Source organism: Schistocerca nitens, chromosome 1 (genome assembly GCF_023898315.1).
Source record: "Schistocerca nitens isolate TAMUIC-IGC-003100 chromosome 1, iqSchNite1.1, whole genome shotgun sequence".
Taxonomy (NCBI): Eukaryota; Metazoa; Arthropoda; class Insecta; order Orthoptera; family Acrididae; genus Schistocerca; species Schistocerca nitens.
The window spans coordinates 555,961,069-555,986,396 of NC_064614.1; the positions used below are offsets into that span (position 1 = coordinate 555,961,069).

The following is a 25,328-nucleotide window of genomic DNA, read 5'->3' on the forward strand; positions in this document are numbered from 1 at the left end:
AAATAAGTTACTGGCTCAAAAGCTGTTTTATTTGCGATGCTAGACAGCTTATTATTTACTTGCGGGTAAATGCAGTAGCAGCCGGTGATAATTTGCAAATGTGCTACAGCACACTGTAAATGTCACACTAAATCATGCCATTTCTCTTTGACTGCAAACCATAAATTGCACTAAAATTACGCTATTCCTCTTTGAATGCGAGCTGGTAATCACACCTAAATTTCACCAGATCGCTTCGAATGAATGATGGTATTCAAATAACACGGACAAAAACAAGTTTTGTAGCGCTCTCAGTGATAAATAGAGTCCAGTATCGAGAGCTGAAATTATCACCGTGCTACGATGGCCTCAGAGACGGGATACAGCATTATGTTTCCGACTGCGTTTGCTCTCATGTGACATCATCCTTGCTGGCATTGAGGATGCTATATTGCTCACAGCACCAATGAATACATTTCTTTGAATGTTGGATGTGCAGTATTGTGCAAGTATAAAGTATAAGGGATTTTAGTGGCTTAGCTGATATGTCGATAGCATAGGCCAGTGGCTAAGTACAGCGAATGGCAATTTGACAGGTCGAGCTCGATTCCCACTGCTATTATTTTTGTTTTTCCTTTTTTTTTAGTCCTCGTAATGTTAAACTATTAACTATAAAACTTAAACCTTGGACTGCTACAAACATCTTACTTACATTTCGTGCTGACAGCAACTTTGTTGTCACTTACTGCTCACCTAATGCTGCTGATTGTACCGGGAGGTGGTGTTCTATTGAGCGAAAGAACTTTATTTTTGCACATCTTACAGTACGATATCTTCGCACGATAAAGGACTGCATTTCTTTTTGTTATCCATCATACACTGCTCATCATTAGAATAAACCATATGTAAGCAGTTACGCCATGTATTCTTCTGCGTTTGCTTGAATCTCGGATTTCGTCTCACGTGGAGCGGAAGCCAAGCTGTGACCAGTACAGTCAAGTACGATCATAAGGATACGTTTATGCTGTGTTACATGCACATAGACTGGGCGATAATGGCCGGCCGAAGTGGCCGTGCGGTTAAAGGCGCTGCAGTCTGGAACCGCAAGACCGCTACGGTCGCAGGTTCGAATCCTGCCTCGGGCATGGATGTTTGTGATGTCCTTAGGTTAGTTAGGTTTAACTAGTTCTAAGTTCTAGGGGACTAATGACCTCAGCAGTTGAGTCCCATAGTGCTCAGAGCCATTTGAACCATTTTTTTGGGCGATAATGCGAGACAACAGCTTTACCGGCGCATTAAACTTGGACAACACTAACGGGCTGGCCAGCGGTCCAAAGCCGGCAAGGTAGTTGTAACAGTTCGGTCAGAGTTCTGGCTGCCCTCTGTAATTAAAAAAACTGAGAGAAGCGATCAACAACAAACTTCAGGGGATGTCATGTGACGTCCACTACGAGCAAATATGACGAACGAAATAAAAAAAAATTACCTGCAATGATGTGAGTAGTTGCAGTTCAGAAGTAAGAAGAGACGAACAATGAAACGCTATAATCTCAAATGGCACTTAATTTTTAAAGAGAATGAAATAATAATCGGCAAAACTCCAGCACTACTGTGCGCTTCTTAGGTGACCAGGCGTAAAGTATAAAATGATCTCGTTCTCACCTGACACAGTATTCCAATTACAAACAAGAGTGATGAAAGTTCCTAACTTAAACACAGGATAATTTTTCTGAGCGAGCTATGTCTGATGCAAAAGTATACTGCAGGGATTTCACCGTACTGTTGAATACTGAAGCCAGTGAAGGTATTAATTACAGTCAGCTGTCTGGTAATCTCTTAGCTCCTTCCTTCTCCGAATCCGAGAAATACATTTCAGTTCTGGAACTGTCATCTGTTACGTTGATAGTGAATCGACCAACAACAGAATCCACGAAGCCATCCAGGAGCCGCATTTGCTATTCTTCTTTTATGATGTGCCGTTCTAAATTCCACCAGCGTTGGGCAGTGACATTTGAAAAAGCTGCGTGCGTTATTTCCAGTACGTATGGAAACAAAAGAAAAATTCGGAGTAGGAATTAAAATCCATGGAGAAGAAATAAAAACATTGAGGTTGGCCGACGATACTGTAATTCTGTCAGAGACAGCAAAGGACCTGGAATAGCAGCTGAACGGAATGGATAGTGTCATGAAAGGAGGATATAAGATGAACATCAACTAAAGCAAAACGAGGATAATGGAATGTAGTCGAATTAAATCACGTGATGCTGCGGGAATTAGATTAGGAAATGAGACACTTAAAGTAGTAAATGAGTTTTGCAATTTGGGGAGCAAAATAACTGATGATGGTCGAAGTAGAGAGGATATAAAATGTAGACTGGCAATGGCAAGAAAAGCGTTTCTGAAGAAGAAAAATTTATTAACATCGAGTATAGATTTAAATATCAGGAAGTCGTTTCTGAAAGTATTTGTATGGAGTGTAGCCTTGTATGGAAGTGAAACGTGGACGATAAATAGTTCGGACAAGAAGAGAACAGAAGCTTTCGAAATGTGGTGTTACAGAAGAATGCTGAAGATTGGGTAGATGACATAACTAATGAGGAGGTATTGAAGAGAATTGGAGAGTAGAGGAGTTTGTGCCACAACTTGACTAGAAGAAGGGATCGGTTGGTAGGGCATATTCCGAGACGTCAAGGGATCACCAATTTAGCTTAGGAGGGATGCGTGGAGGGTAAATATCGTAGAGGGAGACCAAGAGATGAATACACTAAATAGATTCAGAAGGATGTAGGTTGCAGTAGGTACTGGAAGATGAAGAAGCTTGCACAGAATAGAGTAGCATGGAGAACTGCATCAGACCTGTCTCTGGATTGAAGACCACAACAGCAACATGACAGCTTAACTGTCTTGTCATTTCTCGGGCCAAATCCCTTAACTTGGCTCCCGATAAGTTCTGTTGGGTTCATATTGTAACGGTACAGTGGCAAATGTAAACATGTAGCATTTTTGTGGTGTGCTCGATGCTGTGAAAATGATGGTTTTTCATGTTTCTACTACACTTACATTCATGTATGGTATAAAACAATGGACGTAGTCCTCTTTGCCTTGGAAAATTAAACTGTTACGTTTTCTTAAGTCAAGCAACATTTGTTAACAGCCTTTCGTAAAATGTCTCTCATTAAGAATTTATATTTGAAATGAAAAAAGGAATTTCGCGTGCGATATGTTATTAGAGACAAGATTTGCATTATTCATACAAAATGATGATGAATTTTATAATTGCGAGCGGTAGGTATTTCAAGTTGAAGGAGGAAAAAAGTGAAGCTGGCGAAATTTGAACCAGCGAATCAAAAATTGCAGATTGTTGTCAGTCAACTACGTTACCATTTCTGCTGGACACATGATTCGCATTAATATGTCAAATTTATGTTATACAGCACGTCGGAAAACTTCAAAGTCGATTATCTCAATAAATTTATGAAAAACATTGAGAACAACGTATTTCTCTGCACTTTCTAACCGTGTTTCACATTCCTGTTTCACTACGGAGCAGGAAGTAAACTCATCCATTTTCATACAGCATATTAACAGTGCGACAACAGGAGCACAACAGTGCAGAGGCTGTGACTGGACACGATTTTTGAAATAAAAACTACATAGCTAAAGCGCGATTAAGAAAAACGTTGATGGCTGTTAATACATTTGAATTCTTCAAGTTGCATTTAATGTAACTTAGTAATAATATATCTAATAAGTAGGACCTACTCCCAAGAGCGTAACAACACCAGTGTAAGTGTACTATGGCTTCTGACCAATCACCGCGTTTGTGATTGTTTGCATCACGGTTACTCTTATGATGAACGGAGTATAGTTACTGTGCTGCGTAAGATTAAGTGGAGTATTTCAAGAAATTTTCAAGGCTTTACAGAGGTGAAAACGCATTGTGTAATCTTTTCTTATGGTTGAATTTAGCCCACACATTGCTGTGTATGGAATTTAGATAAGATATCGAAATTTTATTTAACACTGAGAACAGAACGGCATCTCATTTCGTTCTCCAGCTATTGGGCTTTATGCCCGACAGTCGACTGTGCACTTCCATCCCTGTACATCGGGAATCATGTGGTCAAACAATCGTCATAGTTCATAAACGGTTCAAGATATCGAAACGAGGTATTTACAAATGATAATACGCAAATAATATGATAAACACTCGAAACTTTTATATTCAGTGAGATATGGAAGTAACTCGTCCGCAGCAGTGAAAGGGTCAGCACAATCAATACCACATAAGTTCTCTAAAGATCTCCGAATGGAGTGTGTAGGATCTTCTAGCAGCCGTTCACGTATGAGTCCCATAGACCAGTGGCCAAGTGCACCAACCGCCAGTTCATTAGCTCGGGTCTGATACCTGCGCCTTTGTTGTCTTCATCTTACTTCGTTCCTCATAATGTTAAACGATTTAGTGCAAAATTTAAATATATTTAAACCGTTAACTTAAATAAATAAAATTTATATAATCAATTCAGTTAGTTAGTCAAATGGCTATAAGCCACCACATTATAGCATTTTGGTACAAATCTACATGGCCGGCTGGAGTGACCGAGCGGTTATAGGCGCTTCAGTCTGGAACCGCGCGACCGCTACGGTCGCAGGTTCGAATCCTGCCTCGGTCATGGATGTGTGTGATGTCCTTAGGTTAGTTAGGTTTACGTAGTTCTAAGTTCTAGGGGACTGATGACCTCAGATGTTGAGTCCCTTAGTGCTCAGAGCCATTTGAACCATTTGAAATCTACATGAGTGCCACTGAGTAAATGCTTACACGTAAGAGCTGAGATTCCAGAAGCATCCAACGTACAGTGAATATGACTACTTAGATACCAGTGTGCGAGTACAAGAAGCAATGCTACAGTGAGGTCATTTATTTGAAACTGAGGCTGTGCAAGCTATTCTTACGATGTAATGTAGTTAATCATATAGTGCTATTTTTCTGACAAATATTTATTCAGTATTGAACTTGACGGGCAAAGCGTTAATACTGGTGGAGTAGAAAACAACCCTACTCTTTCGTTGTGTAATAATCTAGTGGTGGATAACTGATGTGGTGCGCAGGTATACGAGAACGAGGCTGACCTCCACATTATCCAACGTGACGACGTGCAGTGAAGAATACAATAATACGGAAGAGACCTGCAAGCACCCCGATTCGCAATTGCTGCGTACTATGACTTGAGGATCAGGGTTTGTGACTACCCACAATCTCTTATGTTATGGTCATCATAAACACATCACAATAAGATTTCATCGAAGTTCTGCAGCCAGCCGGTGTGGCCGAGCGGTTCTAGGCGCTGCAGTCTGGAACCGCGCGACCGCTACGGTTGCAGGTTCGAATCCTGCCTCGGGCATGGATGTGTGTGATGTCCTTAGGGTAGTTAGGTTCAAGTAGTAGTTCTAAGTTCTAGGGGACTGATGACCTCAGATGTTAAGTCCCATAGTGCTCAGAGCCATTTGAACCGTTTTTGAAGTTGTGCAGCTCCAACTTCTGCCGTTACCATGTGCCCTGAAACGTATATATCATTATTCACTCGCCTCTATTCAAGTGGCTAAATTACGGTACAATATATGAGGGATATTCTTTTTTGTTATTTGGCACAGCTGGACGTATACATATATATTATGACGCGTTGAGGAGTCTGATGTGATTAAGAACACGAACCGAATAACGTAGACAGACTGTTCAACGTATGGTCGTCATAAACCATGCGACAGGGGCCTACTGCTATAGATGTTTTGTGCCATGCAGTGGTATCACAGAGACGTTCCTTTCTATATATACGCATTGGTGTGGCACATGAACTTGAACTGTGTATGAAAAGGCATCAGCCCTCATGTGTATATTTAGCATGTATATTTAGCACTTCGTACAGAAACAACCGTTCAGTCACTGTAGCTGCCTTTAGTAATGTGGTGGCAGTAATATAAGATTGCGTCGCTGCAGCACATACCTGCATCTTACACGAGCCCAAACCAACTTGAAGGTAACTTCTAAGACCCATCGATATTGTTCCCATATGTTCTTATGCTGGCTCCAGAACTGTTTCTTTGGTAATACCATACTAAGTTTGTTTCTGCAATTCGTTTTCAAATGTCGCGATTTTCAAGTGGTGTTGTAACTGTGAAGTGAGCAAGTGTTAAATATCACACTGGGTTCATAAGCAAACTTGTGTTTCAGAATGGGAAAATCCGAGGACAGTATGCCACAGCCAGCACCAAAGGACACAGTAGTAACTGGTTATGATGCGGAAAGGGATCCAGTTAGAAAGCCATACGGTGGGGCACCAACTGGAAACGTCACTGCAGAAGATCCTCTAATGCCCGGTACGACTGAGCAACTCTGTACTTGTCGCTATTAGGCCAAGTCTGTTTGGTATTCTAACGCAAATAGATGCACATTACTCATTCCCAATGCAATTGTCACATTATGTTAAAAATTCTGTGTCATCCATATCCTTGGTTCTGAAATTCTTTGGATTGTCACAAGAACTGTAGTTTTTTGACTACCACTCAAAGCCATCGGCTCTGGTGAATAATGTACGTGTTGCGAGATTGATATATGTGATGATCGGTGCTCTTATAATTCAAAGCCTTGCTCCCCTCAATGTAAAGACTTTCGATGAGCAGTAACTGAGATGACGAACTTCGTGTGCTGTAGACTTTTACTCCCAGACATCATATTTACCATTTGCCTACAAACTCAAACTGGCATTTCTTCACTTTCTTACGCATCTATCTAGCGTCTTTTCATCTTATTTTTATAGGCTGTCATAGTATGAGATACTTTATACAATTGATACTAATCTTCAGAATGAACCTTTCACTCTGCAGCGGGGTGTGCGCTGATATTAAACTTCCTAGCAGTTTAAAACTGTGTGCCGGACCGAGACTCGATTTCGGGACCTTTGCCTTTCGCGGGCAAGTGCTCTACCATCTCAGCTACCCAAGCACGACTCACGACCCGCCTCACAGATTTAATTCCGCCAGAACACTTGCCCGCTAAATGCAAAAGTCCCGAGTTCGAGTCTCGGACCGGCACACAGTTTTAAACTGCCAGGAAGTTTGATTCTAATCTTTATTACCATTTCAAAAAAATATGATATTTTATTCAATACTTAACCAGCGAGACTGGCCAATGAATCCTTCAGTGCAGATGCACATGACGCTCGAACTCTTGCGGCATCTAGCGAAACGCCGCGAGCAGTGAGGATAAAGGGAAAGGGGCACTATGTCAGTAGTGTGCGAATAAGTTGAGAATTTGGGTCTGACGGGAGGTGTGCTAGGGTAGTCCGTGCATTTGCGATGACAGATGTGTCCGGATGGCCCATTGGTCAGAGCGTCTGCAAAGTCAGTGAGAGACCGGGATTCGAACCCTGGTCCGGCACAAGTTTTCATTTTTTTCCCATTGATATAAATCGATGCCCACTAACAGCTGCATGTCGTCATTCCGTTGTGTTTTCCACTGTATTCTTTACATCACCGCAAACGGCGCTGCAAGGTCTTTTCTTTAAACAATTTTCGCAGAAGATATTTGCGGTTCATTTCTTTGAGCTTTTGGGGTACACTAAAAAAAGGAAAAAAAAACCTTAGCTAATATCGTTTCTCGTGAAGCATTAAGGTCACAAAGCTTTCGTTTCCATTGCACTCCCTTACTTGTAACAACATTTTGCTTTCCAGGTTTCAATTTTACTTTCCAACGAAGACTCTAAAATCTAGAAAACCGAGTTACATTGTAATCAGAAGATTTCGTGGAACTGAAACAGTCTGTAAATCCTTGACACTCCTAAGAAATGTGACATTTCAAAGACAGTAAAATTCTCCATAAAAATAGCAAGTCCGGCAATAAGAGAATCAAAAGGATAGTTATATTTGTATAAGTGGACAGCTGAGGGGATAATGATGATTAGACTTACATTAAAAGTCCACACTCGTCAAAGGCATATTAGGGTAAATATTCGGGCGATTATAAACAGTGCTGAAGTTGTAAATCACCCGCAAAAGCTTAGAAATGTAGAACATGTAGTGGCGTTCCGAGTACATTGTGGGGGGCTGTAAAGAAAGAGGTATTCTACACTCATGCTCATAAATTAAGGATAATTGCAGAATGTGGTGCCACACAACGTGGCACTACACAAAACTGGCGCTAATAGCATAGGCACATAGGGAACACACACGACACAGATCTGTAAGTCCACGGTATTGGTGATAAGTTGAGAAAACCGTCCCGAAACACGCCACTGTTTCCTGCGCATGTACCCTGATCAGGTGGTCGAGCGGCTGCTGGGGTATAGCCTCCCATTATTGCACCAGTGCCTGTCGGAGCTCCTGAAGTGTCGTAGGGGTTTGAAGACGTTCAGCGATACGTCGACCGAGAGCATCCCAGACGTGCTTGATGGGATTTAGTCTGGAGAACAGGCAGGCCACTCCATTCCCTTGATATCTTCTGTATCAAGATACTCCTCCACGATGGCAGCTCGGTGGGGCCGTGCGTTATCATCCGTGAAAAAGCGGATATAGTGGCGCAAAATGACGTCCCGATACATCTGACCTGTTACAGTTCCTCTGTCAAAGACGAGCAGGGGTGTACGTGCACCAATCATAATCCCACCCCACACCATCAAACCACGACCTCCATACAGGTCCCTTTCAAGGAAATTAAGGGGTTCGTACCTGGTTCCTGGTTCACGCCAGATGAAACCCCGGCGAGAATCACTGTTCAGACTATACCTGGACTCGTCCGTGAACATAACCTGAGACCACTGTTCCAATGACGATGTAATGTGTTCTTGACAACAGGCTTTACGGTCTCTCCTGTGACCAGGGGTCAGTGGAATGCACCTTGTAGGTCTCCGGCAGAATAAACCATGTCAGTCGTCTGCAGACTGTGTGCCCGGAGACAACGGTTCCAGTGGCTGCGTTAAGGTCCCGAGCAAGGGTACCTGCAGTACTCCGTGGCCCTTTGCGGGCACTGATGGTGAGATATCGGTCTTCTTGTGGTGTTATACAGTGTGGACGTCCCGTACTGTACCGCCTGGACACGTTTCCTATCTGCTGGAATCGTTGCCATAATCTTGAGATCACACTTTGTGGCACACGGAGGGCCCTTGCTATGACCTGCTGTGTTTGACCAGCCTCCAGTCGCCGTAGTACTCTTCCCCTCGTAACGTCATCAATATGTGTTCTTTGAGCCATTTTCAACACACAGTCACCATTATCACGACTGAAAACGTCTGCACACTTACTCGCTGCAACGTACTCTGACATGCACCAACACACCTCTGCGTATGTGGACTGCTGCCAGCGCCACCGTGCGACGACCACAGGTCAAATGCACCGCATGGGCATACCTCGAGGTGATTTAAACCCTCAAACCGCCCACCAGAGCATTGTTTCACCATATATCAGCATTATCCTTAATTTATGAGCATGAGTGTATGATGGAATTTTGTTTACTACGCCCTTGGAATACCATTTACGTCAGTTTTGGGAGACCACAGAGTGACTGTTCTGTACTCCTTGTGCAGGCGGCATGATGAAGGTGCCACTGACGCTGGGGCCGGAGTCGTGCACCGTCGTATGTCCAGCGTGTTACCAAACCATCCAGACAGACGTGGAGGTCAAAACAACATCCGAGCCAAACGTGCTTTCTATCCTATGCGATCTCCTTTCGTAAGTATGATTTAAATCTCATTAACATGTAAATAAGCTGTAGATGTAGACGTGATTCAGTTAATGTATGGTCTAAGTACAATGCTGGATCCAAACGATCCCATTTCAACATCCGTTCTCGACATTTCTGTCTAGAGTATTCCGTATCTTCTACCTACTGAGTAATGTAATACTGAGTTTGCATCTGTTTCTGTCAACAAGATCAACTGTACTCAATTACCAATCTCGTTAGTACTTTATTTCTTGCCGTGATGTCTTTTGCTGTTTGGGACTCCCTACTTCTCTCTTAGTACGGCATTAATTAAAACTTTCATATCTTCTGGTGACCGTATTGGTGTAAAAAATTTTGAAACTGCTCCCCAGTTTCTCATGAAGTCATCACGAGCAACAGCCATAGAACCCATCCTATACTGTACTATAGTCATTATCTTAAGCTGGGCGGTTTCCTTGACATCACCCTAAAATAACCGATACATTGCGGCACTGGCCTCCCCCTCCTTTGTTTCTGCTTTCTCAGGACACGGACAACACGAAGACATCGCAATACTAATTAAGAAGCTAGATGGTGCCTTAGAGTCGTTGGACGTCATAAAAACTCCAGAAATTAAGTATGAACTGCAGTGCATAACTACTACAATGTTGACTACTTGAGCATATCCAGCGACTCCTCTTTCATTTGAGCGTGCTAAATAAAATTTTTTTTTAGTCATCAGTCTTCTGAGTGGCGACCCACAGTGAGTTCCTCTCCTGCGTTAACCTTTTCATCTCAGAGGAGTACCTGCACCGTGAGTCCTCAGTTATTTTCTGGATGTATCCCAATCTCTGGCCTCCACTACAATTTTTACTCTCTACAGTTCTCTCTAGTACCATAGAAATTATTCCCTGACGCCGTAATACATGTCCTATCAACCTGTCCTTTTTTCTTGTCCATGTTTTCCATATGTTCCTGAACCGTGAATTTACTTTCGAAACTTTCTCTTAAGAATTTACTTTATTTCTAGCGATTCATCAACAACATTAACACATTTAATCACACTATGTGAGCGTGGAAGTAGTTGCCAGGGAGTAACTGATGAAATCAAAATGAAATTGCTTTTAACAAATGGGAATTTTATTCCTAAAAGTTTTTTTTTTTTTTTTAAGAAACAGATTTAAAATTATAAGCAGAAAGCACTCTCTAAATATCAACTTACAATTTATTCAGAGGCAGAAAGAAACAAATTTTTGAGTGTATGAGCTTTTGGGCTGAGAACCTTGCCACTCCATTTTGACACGGCCATAGTCACGACCGCTGACAACCTCTGAATGACTACGCAGGTGCAAATCTGCAACGCACCGGATTACCTTAAAGTAAAAGTTTTAACAATTCACACAAGCAAACAAACTATGCACCCCGTAGGAGGGATGGAAATGGTACAAAACACTAAAATTAAAAGAGTAACTTGCCACCGAAGGTGCAACTCGATTTTAACTTGTAAGAAAAGTCTTACGGTGGAAGGATGGCAACTTTATATACTAAAATGACCATTTAAGTAAAAGCCCATGAAATGCAATCTTACATAAAATTATACAAGGTTAGCCAAACATGCTCTACAGAACACATATACCGCCTCTCAAGATGATAGGCAAGATAAAGTATATTTCAGGAATTAGGCCGTTACACTTCAAGCAATAAATTCGTTAACACACCGAACCCGACAAACATGGCAGAAGCAGCTATTAACATACGGCAGATTGATAGGGAGATTACCGAACAACCCGAACCGCAGGTTGCTCTAACACGCCCCTACTCCTCAAGGGAAAAAACGGACCACTCAATTCATAAATAACCACCTTCCCACGGGTGGGCAAACGGAGAAGAATGGTGGGACACCTCAAAACAAAGCGGCTGGAGACCTCACCAAGAAAACAAGTAGAATTTAACAAGTAAATGAAACAACATATCACCAATCACTTAACTTCTAACAAACAGCGATTTCTAACAAACTCCCAAAACGCTCTCCCGAACCGTCCTTTGCCAGCCGCTTTAACGGACGCAGGAAGGCGCGCCGATCTGCCGTCTCATGGTGTCGCAGCTCGCCCCGGCCAGACCGATGTCGTGGGTTGACTCCTGTTGCTCTCGTGTCGGCCGCGAAGCCACTACCCCTCGCTATACGGCGCGGCCCAGTGGACTCACGTGGCAACCTCAAATGCGCCGACGCTCAAGGCGGACAAGTCATCTTATGTCTCAGTGCGCGACCGACCCATCGATCAATCCAACCGCCAATGACCGTTGCCTGAGCAACTCGAGCAGACTGGCGGCCTAACGCGCAGACTCAGATGCGACCTGGCGACCACTTGTTGAGTTCTCTCACTGCGCCACAAATTCGGACGATAGACAGACTAGCAAGCTGGGGACGAGAGACTGACCCCAGACTCGCCCAGACTGACCAACTGGCGAGCTCATAGCGCCCCTTAAATGCATGTGAACAGGAAACCTTTCCCACCAGAGGTAGACACCAAAGCTTCGATTGCCACAGCGGCGCCACCGCCAGAAATGGAGGACGACTGCTTCACACAACGCGCTGCGACGCTCTCTTCAAAACAGCAATTTTTACGGCTCAGTTCCTTTCTTCGTTGATTCTGCGGAGAACCTCTCCATTCCTTATCTTGTAAGTTCACCTGATTTTCAATATCTTCTGGAGCACCACATCCAAAACGCGTCGATTCTCTCGTGTTCCCACTGTCCACGATTCACTACCATAAAATTCTTTGCTCCAAACATAGATTCACAGAAATTTCTTCCTAAAATATGTTTGATACCAGTGAAGTTCTTTTGGCCATAAATGCCCTCTTTGCCTGTTCTAGTCTGCTTTTTATGTCATCCTCGTTTCGTCTGTAATGGCCTCTATTGCTTACAAGGTAGCAGAATTCCTGTTTCGTCGACTTCACGATCACTAATGTTGGTGTTACGTTTATCACTGTTCTCTTTCCTCAACTTCTCATTACTTTCGACTTGCTTTGATTTACTCTCAATCCACATTCTGTACTCATTAGACTGTTCATTCCATTCAATATTTCTTGTAATTCTTCTTCATATTCACTTCACTGCCTCTCTGGCGCCTTTGCCTTTGCTAAAGCCATTGTAATCATCATCTAACAGGCCCTCGATTTTCTTTTCCATTAATCTGTACATTTTTCTCCTCAACATTTTAAGTGAATGAGTTGTTAATCTGATTATGTGATAGTTTTCATGTCTATCTGCCTTCGGAATGTTCGAAATTGTGTGCCTGATATTTTCGGAAAGTCTCTCTCTTATATTCTGCAGGCTATCATTTCCCCCCATGCTTTTAGAAATTACAATGGGACATCATCTGTCCATTCTGCTTTCCCATGTCTTCCATAGACATTTAAATTCTAATACTGTCTGCCCTATGTCTTCCTTATCGACTCCAATTTCTTTTCCTATCAGAGTTATCAGACAAATCCTCCCCGTCATAGAGGCCTTTAATGTACTCTTTGCACCTATCTGCTCTCTCCTTTGCGCATAAAAATGGAACTCCCATTTCATTCTTAATGTTAGCAATCTAGCTTTTAGCTTTACCGAAGATTGTTTTGCTTTTTTATGTGCTGAGTCATTCCTCCCAATGATCATTCCTTTTTCGATTTCGTAACATTTTCCCTGCAACTATTTCGCCTTTGCTGCCCTGAACTTATTTATTTCATTCCTAGGGAATTGATATTGCTGTATTCCAATCTTGCCCTGATCATTTTCGTACTTCCTCCTTTCGACGATCATTTGGAGTATTTCTTCCGTTACCTACGGTTTCTTCGCAGTTACCTTTCTTGTACCCATATCAGACTGCCCAGCATCAGTGATTGCTCTTTTTAGAGTCGTTCACTTTTCTTCAACTCTACTGCGTACTGAGCTATTCATTATCGCAGTATCCACATCTTTAGCGAATTTCAGAAGAGTCTCACCATTCCTCTGTAGTTTAGTCTCCCACGGTAGTGAACCAGTGTATGTAGGGGCCCTGATAACGACCTTATCGCGTCCAGTGTCACGTCAGAAATCCAGTACCGGGTTACACATTTGGGCTCCTTGCTTCCCACACCCGCTTTCCCCCAGGCAACCACCGGAAACTGATCAAGGTTACCCAGGGGAATCACGCAGGCAATTGTGCTACTTATATCCAAGATCACGTAACATAAAAATGTTGGCAACCACCTCTCCTCCCCTCTGGACCAGTGAGGTTCATGTATACCCTCCACATCTTTATCTTTTGTAACTGGGACATTTGTTTGATAGGGGTTAATCAAACTCGTGCTGCTAGGTAATTTCGGCCGTGTGCCAATATCAAGTTCATTTTCTATATTACATATCTTGCTCGTCACGTTCTTTTATGTCAGGCTGCTGCACATAGGGCATGTTACGATGGAATACGACTTCTGATTTTATTTATGTTAGATAAAAGAATGTGATGAGCACGATACATTACACAGGAAATGTCCTCAATAATGTCTCACGGCCGTAATTAACTATAACACGACTTTAATAAGACACAATACAGCCGTATTTGTAAATACAAGTATTACATGACACCACCAGAGACCACGTCCAGACACAGACGTGTATGTAAGTACTCTCATTTTTGTGTATTTTCTCATATTTTTCGTAGTTTCCCCAGTTTTAAGTATTTTTCGCCCATTTTCCTATTTTATAACCGGATACACTCTGGAGCATAGGGAGAGGTTATCTCTATGTTTTTATAACAAATTACCTCATTCCAGGTCTGTTCGTTAAAAGATACATTATGAGGTACCCGTGGTCTATGGATACAGTCTTTCGTTAAAAATCAAAATGAGCTTGGTCGAGGGTTCGAACTCTCTGTGCTTAAATTTTGAATAAAAATCATCAGTAATGGCAGAAGAGTGTCGGCTTAAGAATTCACCCTCATCCCGCCAACGGTCTTGTCAGAGACGGCGGATAGAAGTTCAGGACACTCGGCTATCCTTGGGGTAGGAAACTTCACCTACAGGTGGAAGTATCAGCAATGATCAACTGCGTGAGGATGAAGAAAGCAATGGGAACCACTGAATTAAAGACACATAATGTGTATCCGCAGGACTTGTGGTCTGTAACTGAGAAAGATGTCATGATAATCTTTACATTGGCAAAAGATTCTGGAATAGCCCCCTTTCGCTTCTCCGGGAGGGAACTGCCATGGGGGAGGCGACCACAAGAAAATGACTGAGTAACCAACGAAAGGATAACGTTCTACGTGTCGGCTATGTAACGTCAGAAGTTAGAACGGGATAGGGAAGCTCTAACATCTGAAACGGGGAATGCTGGATATAGTAGGCGACAGTGACGTTAAATGGAAAGAAGACAAGGATTTCCGTGCAGATGAGTATGAGGTAAAATCAACAATAGCTGAAAATGGTATACCGACAATAGGATTCGTTATTAATAGGAAGATAGGACAGAGAGTGAGTTACTGTGAACAGTTCAGTGATACGGTTGTTCTTGTCAGAATCGATAGCGAACCAACACCAACAACAAAAGTTCGAGCGGAGGATGAGGAGGTAGAGAATGTATATGACGATATTGAATGGGTAATTCAGTAGGTAAAGGTAGATGAAAATCTAATCGTCACAGGGGACTGGAATGCGGTTGTAAGGGAAGGAGTAGAAGAAAGGTTTACGGGAGAACATTGGGCTTGCTAGTAAGACTGAGAGAGGAGAAATACTAATAGAGTTCTGCAATAAATTTCAGCTACTAATAGTGAATACTCTGTTCAAGAATCACACACACCATGAGCCTCTTGCACAGACCTACTACCCTGACTTCCACTGCGTCATGTATTCTACTTCAGGGCCTCTGAACCTCTTCTCTGTAGCCAAGTGTGTACCGAAATCACCCAAGAGAACAGTTACTGCTCTTTTATCTCCTTCTGTCACTACATAATCCAGCGTGTTCCAGAATTGGTTCATTTCCGCTTTGTCTGTTCTGCTTTAATTGTTTGTGGGTGCATTTGCAGTTATCTCTGTATCGGTATTGTCTCCTGTCTTCGTCGTCATCTCCTTCTCACCCTCCCACTCAGTAACATTAGCCAAGCTGTATATGTCTACCAAAAGTGCTGTGTCAGATATAAAAGCCTGTAGCTTAACCCTATAATATGGTGTTATCTTTAATATTGTACATTTTTCTGACTCCAGTGTGTTCCCATCCTTGAATCTTGTTTCTGGCAATGTCAGGACACCAATTTCATACTCCTTTATGCCGTCCAGGACTTTCATGCTTTGCCATTTCGATATGAAAAATTCTGTTTGTGTGTACCAATCATTTTTCAGCTATTCATGCTTTGCATATTCAGTGGTCTATAATACAAAGAAAATAATTTACATATATATTTTTGATATGAGATCTGTAGTGAGACTGAGTAGCCCAATTTGATCTATTGCTGTTTGCAACTCTGTGGCTATGTTTTTTATAGTTACATTTGTTTGTGTCACATTCATGCCTCAATTTATTGTCCTTCATGTGCTCTCTGTCTCTCTCTCTCTCTCTCTCTCTCTCTCTCTCTTATACCGGTTCTAGGCGCTCAGTCCGGAGCCGCCCGACTGCTACGGTCGCAGGTTCGAATCCTGCCTCAGGCATGGATGTGTGTGATGTCCTTAGGTTAGTTAGGTTTAAGTAGTAGTTCTAAGTTCTAGGGGACTGATGACCTCAGCTGTTAAGTCCCATAATGCTCAGAGCCATTTGAACCATTTGAATCTCTCTTATACCATAAGATTGCCGTGACTCTTTTATCCCAGTGTGTTGGTTATTTTCCTTTATTAGATGCTCTGAATATGTGGAGTGGCTACATTTGGCTTCAGTGCCCTTGTATGTTCTTTGTGCAGCCCAATATATTTAGAGTTGCAGCTGTTACATATTAATTCATATAGTTCTGAACTGTTGAATTTATCTTTCTCTATTTTCACAGTGTTTACTTTCTTTTGTATTGTTGTATTTATCTCTAAAGATGGATTAATTTAATGTTTTTTGAAGATGCTACTAATCTTCACAGTGAGATGGTTGTGGTATGTGTCTTTTGTGTTGAGGGACCTGTTTTCTGGTGTGAAAGTGCATTCTGTTATTGTTATGTATTGGCATATCTGTACTGTTTTCAGTTCTGCTGTCTTCTGTCTGTACTTTCCTTTTAATGGCATTACATAGTTTGTCTACTATGATTCTGTTGTATCCATTGTTTTGTGCTATGTTGATGAATATTATTAGTTGTTCTTGATTGTTCGTTTTGCTCAGAGGTATTCTGCCCAGTTTGCATCCTTTTTGAAGCTGTGTCTGCTGTTATATTTAGTAATTTTGAGGTCAAGGAACTATATTGTCCATTGTGTTTCCAGAATGGTGTATGTTATTTAGTTTTGTAGTTAGTTCATTTGTCAAATTCTGTGATGCGAAACGTGGGAATACTCTTGAAATTATAATAGATCTCCCACGAATATTGTCCCTACGTATTTTCTGGCTGGTTCTCAGCACCTTTTGTACAAAGTTTTTTCTGGTTATTGTATGTTTTTGACATCTTTCAATATGTTTTTCATTCTTGTTTCAAGATTTCAATCAGATATTCATTCCCCAGTACTTTTTTTGTAATAGCTCTTTTTGTTATTCATGTATTCCTGTTTATCCATGAACACTGCAGTATTACTTTTGTAGGAAATTCTCCCGTATCCTGAGTGTTTTCATTTATTGACTTAAATGTGAGTGCTTATTTGTTATCTTTCTTTTTGTTTCTATGAGTTTTCCTTGTTTTTTGATGATACCATTTACTTGTTTTGCTATCAGTTTGCATTAATCCTGGTTTCATCACCTTGTGCTACAATATGTTCTTTTTCTATTATGGTGTCCTAATGTCTGCATTTTTTAATTCAGTCTCATTAATAGTGTATTTGTGATTGGTGTGTGTGTGTGTGTGTGTGTGTGTGTGTGTGTGTGTGTGTGTGTTTTCTCCTGCAGTTGTTTCCTCATGACTGTATTTAATTTTCTATTTTGTATATTCAGTTGTTCTGTTGATACTTTCTGAGCTATCTGTTCTCCTTTATCTATCATCTGTCACACGACTATTCACGTAAATTTCTACCTACAGGTGCAAATGTAACAGGTTTTTGTTTAGCTCAAGTTTTTTTGCATATTGCTGCCAAATTTCATTATTTAATAAAGATCGTTGTGCTGTTAACTTGGATTTTTGTCCTGCTTGAAAATCACGACATTAATGTAATTTGAAAGCACTTGCTATTGTTCAAAACTTCTGTTGAATTTCATATTATTTCTTGTCTTGTGGAACTGGATGAGGGCCATCTTATATGTGATGTAGGCCTGTAAATTTTAAGTGTTATGTCAAGGACTTGTTTTAGTTTGCTAGCCTTCGTCATGGTATGTAAATGGTTTTTAATTTAAAGATCCCTTTTTAGGCTTATCTCTAATGTCTGATTCATTCTGGATGCTGTGCTACTCAGGAATTCTGTCTCTCCCTTCCATGGTGATGCTGGCTCCCTAGAATCAGATAGCCTGTTTGTGCCAGCCAGAGTCTATGCAGGGTTAAGTACCCTTGGGGTAAATTACTGTTTATTATGTGCTCCATGGCTACCTCCCAAGTAAAAGCATTAATTGAGCTACTACAGTTGCAGTAGTGGGATTACAACTGAGGTAGTGAGCTCTATAGGATATATAGAGGACAGTCCTGCAAAGGTGAACTTACCACCTTACCAAGCACTTTTCTGAAGCTCAGACAGGACACGTTTGTTCCTTTCACAGCCTCGACACTAGGTACCATGTATGGATTAATTTCAGTTTCAATCTGAAGACAAAGCCTCTACCTCCTCTGCCTTTGGGATTCTCACCTCCTTCCGCGATAGAAGGCGTTGATTTCCTTCACCTGTCACCCTCCTAGACATGGCTCTTTACTGAGCATTATCGTCCAGAGCCGGGACAAACTCAGGTTTTTCAGCAAAGTATTATTCTTCCAAAGACTGGCTAAACGGTATATATGTTTGTAGTTACCTGTATGTACCTTATTTTGTTTGATAAAAAATTTGGAAAAGACTTCGATGCACATTTGCACATACACAGGTCAGCCAGAACAACATGACAACCTGCATAATAACCATTATTTCCACCTTTCGCATGGATAACAGCAGCGTCACTTCATGGAAGCAATGAGGCCTTGGTAGGTCGCTGGAGCGAACTGGCACCATATCTACACGCAAAACTTACCTAATTCCAGTAAATTCCTGTGGGGGGGGGGGGGGGGACGATAAGATCTCATACCACGTTCAGTCGCTTTTCGTATGTGTTCGTATTTGATCCAGTTCAATTCGGGTGATTTGGGGGGTCAGCACATCTATTGAAACTCTCCAATGCGTTCCTCGAACCACTCCATCACACTCCTGATCTTGTGACATAACGCATTATCTTGCTGAAAAATGTCACTGCCTTTGGCAAATGTGATCCAGATGAGGAGGTGTACGTAGTCTGCAAACAGTGTACGATAGTGTTTGGCCATCATGGTGCCTTGCATGAGCTCCACTGGATCCATGGATGCCCATATGAATGTTCCTCAGAGCATAATGAAGCAGCCAAAAGTAATATGACGAGGTACGTGACATTGCTGCCAAATTTATTCAAGATGGTGGATCCAAGATGGCAGTGATAGATGCAGCAACGTCGTAATGGCGATAAGTTCAAATATTGGCGGGAAAATAGGTCAACTGGGCCACCTCCACTAACCTAACTCCCTCCTCCCCTCCCATCACCTCCCCAAGAAAATGGTGGGAAAATTTTGAGCTGAAATAACGGCGGGAAAAAAGGTCAGTTGGGCTACCTCCACTAACCTAAGTCATCCAACGACCATCTCTTCCTAGGAATTGGTGGGAAAAGGACTGTCTATGCTGGACTGCTGGATTTTGCATGCATTGTTTATTTATACAATTTGGGGACGCTGATGTACAGACACGTTCACTTCGCGTAAAACTGGCAAAATAATGCATGTGTAACGCTCTGCAAACACGTTAACAACGCTTAAACAGCCGAAATAATGCAGTGCACAAACACTCATTGCATATAAAAATGTAATAAAGATCTATTCCCTACAGGGGTCCTTGATTACGTGACGCGCTGATAATGGACTTTGACTCTGCAGGCAGCAGCGGACTGGTGTTATAACGAATGCGTGCTGTAGTACTTGGTGTACTTGCTGAGAAAGTAACTGGAGACATTGCTTTGTACTATAATTATTAATAAAGTGTGATCCTTGACGTCTGCAACCGCTAGACGTACATCCCGAACCGGGGGCTCAAGGATGCATCAGTTTGAAAAAATTCGAAAACATAGTGCTGCTCTACCCGCTGAGCGCCTAGCGAGTTGGTGACTCACGGGATAACTCCCGCCTGCAGAGTCTAAGTCCGTTATCAGCGCGTTACGTAATCAAGGGCACCCACTCTCTATATAAGCAGGCAGTGCACGCCAGCGGAACCATTCCGCTGGGAGCTCTGTCTGCAACAGCATTGAAGCACTATGCCTCGTCGACGTGTGTATCGTCAACGCCGCCACTGCATTCCAGTCTACAAACATATTATAAGCCTCGAAAATAAACTTGGAGGCAACGGAATAGCTCAAGCAGTAATCTTAAATGGACATATATTCTTCAGAGGCTGCAGGGTTAATTTTACTCTGGATGTCGCTACTGGAAATTCTGGTAGTGGTTGGTTTACCCTAGCCATTGTTCGTTGTGAAAACGCCTCACTTCCTGGACTCGAATCCTTCGCGTAATGATGACCAGATGTGTCGGGCGCGCATGCCGGTCCAACATGTCCCACATGCGAAACGCCTCTGGGCATGCATGTGTTTACCTAGCCACTGTCACTGGTGTGCTGGCACGTCGCCTTTTTACCTGTAGGTCCAGCGCCAGTCTAATTGCCAAGCGGAATGTTTGCCTAGTGACCCACCCTCGCACGCACAGCTAAAAGGTTTTCACTGTTGTACTGACGTCTCAAGTCTATGTAAGTCTCCCTCTAGACGCACCATAGAAATCTATTGCAATGCTTCCAGAAAATGTTTATGAAAATATCCCAGATTAACACAGGATGTATTCTTCCTAGCAATCCTAATGGGACAGCCCATTTGTCATGTGTAACTCCTCCTCGAAATTGTAAAGTGCTGCTTTCAACATATACACTCCTGGAAATTGAAATAAGAACACCGTGAATTCATTGTCCCAGGAAGGGGAAACTTTATTGACACATTCCTGGGGTCAGATACATCACATGATCACACTGACAGAACCACAGGCACATAGACACAGGCAACAGAGCATGCACAATGTCGGCACTAGTACAGTGTATATCCACCTTTCGCAGCAATGCAGGCTGCTATTCTCCCATGGAGACGATCGTAGAGATGCTGGATGTAGTCCTGTGGAACGGCTTGCCATGCCATTTCCACCTGGCGCCTCAGTTGGACCAGCGTTCGTGCTGGAAGTGCAGACCGCGTGAGACGACGCTTCATCCAGTCCCAAACATGCTCAATGGGGGGCAGATCCGGTGATCTTGCTGGCCAGGGTAGTTGACTTACACCTTCTAGAGCACGTTGGGTGGCACGGGATACATGCGGACGTGCATTGTCCTATTGGAACAGCAAGTTCCCTTGCCGGTCTAGGAATGGTAGAACGATGGGTTCGATGACGGTTTGGATGTACCGTGCACTATTCAGTGTCCCCTCGACGATCACCAGTGGTGTACGGCCAGTGTAGGAGATCGCTCCCCACACCATGATGCCGGGTGTTGGCCCTGTGTGCCTCGGTCGTATGCAGTCCTGATTGTGGCGCTCACCTGCACGGCGCCAAACACGCATACGACCATCATTGGCACCAAGGCAGAAGCGACTCTCATCGCTGAAGACGACACGTCTCCATTCGTCCCTCCATTCACGCCTGTCGCGACACCACTGGAGGCGGGCTGCACGATGTTGGGGCGTGAGCGGAAGACGGCCTAACGGTGTGCGGGACCGTAGCCCAGCTTCATGGAGACGGTTGCGAATGGTCCTCGCCGATACCCCAGGAGCAACAGTGTCCCTAATTTGCTGGGAAGTGGCGGTGCGGTCCCCTACGGCACTGCGTAGGATCCTACGGTCTTGGCGTGCATCCGTGCGTCGCTGCGGTCCGGTCCCAGGTCGACGGGCACGTGCACCTTCCGCCGACCACTGGCGACAACATCGATGTACTGTGGGGTCCTCACGCCCCACGTGTTGAGCAATTCGGCGGTACGTCCACCCGGCCTCCCGCATGCCCACTATACGCCCTCGCTCAAAGTCCGTCAACTGCACATACGGTTCACGTCCACGCTGTCGCGGCATGCTACCAGTGTTAAAGACTGCGATGGAGCTGCGTATGCCACGGCAAACTGGCTGACACTGACGGCGGCGGTGCACAAATGCTGCGCAGCTAGCGCCATTCGACGGCCAACACCGCGGTTCCTGGTGTGTCCGCTGTGCCGTGCGTGTGATCATTGCTTGTACAGCCCTCTCGCAGTGTCCGGAGCAAGTATGGTGGGTCTGACACACCGGTGTCAATGTGTTCTTTTTTCCATTTCCAGGAGTGTATATCTGAAACGATAAACGTTCGCTCCTGTTTTTACTAGAGATGGGCAAAACTGTTCTTTTCAGAGATTGGATCAGAACTGTTCACTCCCTGAAATGAATTAGCTCTTTTTCATGACTCACCACTCATTTACAATAGAAAATAAATGGAAGGCACATTGCCCTTTAAACTTGGTTTATTCCAGTACTATACCTGTATTTTGATCTTATTTGATCCTATTTTGAAGTAACACAGATAATGAGTAAAAATTTTGTATTGTTTATTGAAATTTCCACGATATGACAAAGTTTTTGATTATTGATTTATTTTGCACTATCGTGGTTTTTTGGGTGATCGGAAAATGTTGTAACTTGAGATTTACAGTAACAATATATTTGGCTATAATGTATTAAAATTTCATTAACCTCATACAAATACATCGGAAGCCATATATTTTTAAAGTGAACGTTTCCTTCCGAAGACGCCTAAAATCGCAAAATCCGTACCAGAATAAGAAAAAAATATATAAATTTGACTGTAAAACGAAAGTGCTGCATATAGCCTTACGCAGAATAAAACAAGGAAAATATTGGTGTATCACATTTTGCGATACGTTTATCGGTTCGCTCGTAATTAAAGCGTAAATTCGAGTGTGCATAATAAAAATCCTATGGTAAGAGGAGTCATCAGGAACCTAATCTAATCAGTTTAAACAAATAAAAATAAAATAAAAACGATTGATGTATACATAACATAATAATGTAATATACATAGCGGTATTACTACGAAGAACAATATCCAGTGGGGACAAACTCCGATGCAGAGGCGCTGAGTCGAGCAGGTCGAGCCGCGAGCTGTATTGCTGCGTGAGCTGAGACCGCAGAGACCAGAGTGACACCTGAGTCGCTTTGCTCAACGCTCTGGCTAGAGTCGAGACGGTGGGGTGAGCGTTGAGCGGGCGAGTTCCGAGGGTGGGGGGAGCGGTGAACTCACCCGCTCCGAGACAAATCGTCCGTTCCCTTGCGTGCAGGTTTTTGCAAGTAGTTCCTATTTTATCCGCTAGGTGGCTCTCTGTCCTGTTGCTCGCATCAACTGCCCAGAGGACAGGACGTGCGACTGAAACGAACGCCGACAGAGTGCGATGCGAAGTTAAGCTGCGCCAGACACTGCACATGGCAGACGACGCACAGAGACGGCACGGCATATGTGAAACACAAAATCCAATGGGGCACTGCACAATGCAGGCAGCCAAGGTAGAAGCAGGGCAGAGGCCGGCGCTGGCTGTGTTGTGTGGCGTGCACTGTGCACTGACCAGCAGAGGCGCTGCTGATATGCTCCGTCTCTCTCTCTCTCTCTCTCTCTCTCTCTCTCTCTCTCTCTCTCTGCCGTGGGAAACGTTTGGAGCTACCGTTCTTTTTTTCTGAATCACTGATTGTTCACTCCTTTGAAAGATTCAACTCTATGAATTAGTTCAAGAGCGGATCCCCCATCTCTAGTTTTTACCGTTAAAAGACTTCGTTATGTCTGTGTATGCATGTGAAAACACTGTTAATCATAAAAGCATTTTTGTTGTTTGGAAAGAGAGCAGTTTCTAGGCACAGACAAAAAAATCGGGACAATAATGCAAACAGAATGCGTAAAGAAAAAAAAAAAGGAATTTTTGGTGTCCTGCAGGTGCTGGTCTGGAGATATCCTAATGCCACAGTGGCAGACGAGGGACAGCATCCCACCAGAGATGAATAGTCTGTTTCAACTTGTCACTGAATACTTGAACAAAGATGATATCTGGTTAGTCTCAGAACTTTCCATAGCTATCTTTCTTCCATCTTGTTGAACCAATCTCTGAAAGATCCTTTGTCCCAGCACAAAGAATGTCTTGTGAACTAATGGATCATACTGATAGACTATTACTGAATTTACCCACCAAACTGCTGCTACTGCTGCTGCTGCCAGTATAGGAGCACTGTCTGCAATTTTTTTTCTTGAGACAAGACTTTCAGCAGCAAAACTATTTTGTGCTGATCGCCATATTGCACCGACAGTTAAAGGCTGCGAAAGTGGTCTACAGATCATTAAATATGGAAAGACTCTTCGTCAATTACACTACTCTGCTACTGCCGAGGAAAGCTTGAATATTTCAGCTTGAAGCTGATCTGCAACCTGGCGGTATCACCACATGTAATATCGATGCAGTACACACAAAAAACGGTTCAAATGGCTCTGAGCACTATGGGACTTCTGACGTCATCAGTCCCCTAGAACTTAGAACTGCTTAAACCTGACTAACCTAAGGACATCACACACATCCATGCCCGAGGCAGGATTCGAACCTGCGACCGTAGCAGTCCCGCGGTTCCGGACTGCAGCGCCAGAACCGCTAGACCACCGCGGCCGGCCCTAGTACACACACAATTCTTATCTAGCTCCATACCAAATCACCATTTCTGCATCCTGCGTATAGCTATCGACCTCCAGCCAGTCGTATATATACCATGAAGACAGACAGCATAAGCACAAGCACCATATATACTCTTCGCAGCAGTATATATTTCCCGCGAGGTTGGATGGTCATCCAGTGCAGCCAACGGTCCCAAATCATCTGTCCCCAAACAATGTCCAGTGCATGACCAGTGCACCCTCAGCAGACCAAGGTTACTCTCCGAACTGTTGTACAAAGGCTGGGTCAGTTCTCGTTGGCACAAAGGCGTTTCTGACCCGTACCTGCTTACTTGCTTGCTTTTTATACCCATCTCCAGACTCTGGGATTATAAGAACATATGTATTTTCATGTAGTTTACCACAATATCATACCATTTACGCGATACTTCTCGATATCCAGCACATATAAATATCCATTGCACAGCAGTATCGCTTTCACAGTATAATTCCGAAGTTACAGACTGCAAATTATTTCTCTAGAAACCTGAAACCTTAGCGAGGTGTAGCAAGGTGGGACGTGTTGTAAAACATGGAGAACGAGAACATATCTCCTCTGCGAAGACCTTTACGTGAAAA

The 25,328-nt window shown here is 43.2% G+C and overlaps 1 protein-coding gene across 1 annotated transcript in view; it reads left to right on the forward strand.

Annotated features, from left to right (window-relative positions):
* LOC126254498 (lipopolysaccharide-induced tumor necrosis factor-alpha factor homolog) overlaps nucleotides 1–25,328 on the forward strand; it is a 154,272-nt gene that overhangs the window by 48,891 nt on the left and 80,053 nt on the right. The window contains exons 2-3 of the mRNA XM_049955316.1: nucleotides 6,209–6,354; nucleotides 9,555–9,699. Coding sequence (XP_049811273.1) covers nucleotides 6,210–6,354; nucleotides 9,555–9,699 — 290 coding nt within the window. The 5' untranslated portion in view covers nucleotide 6,209. The remainder of the gene's footprint in view (nucleotides 1–6,208; nucleotides 6,355–9,554; nucleotides 9,700–25,328) is intronic.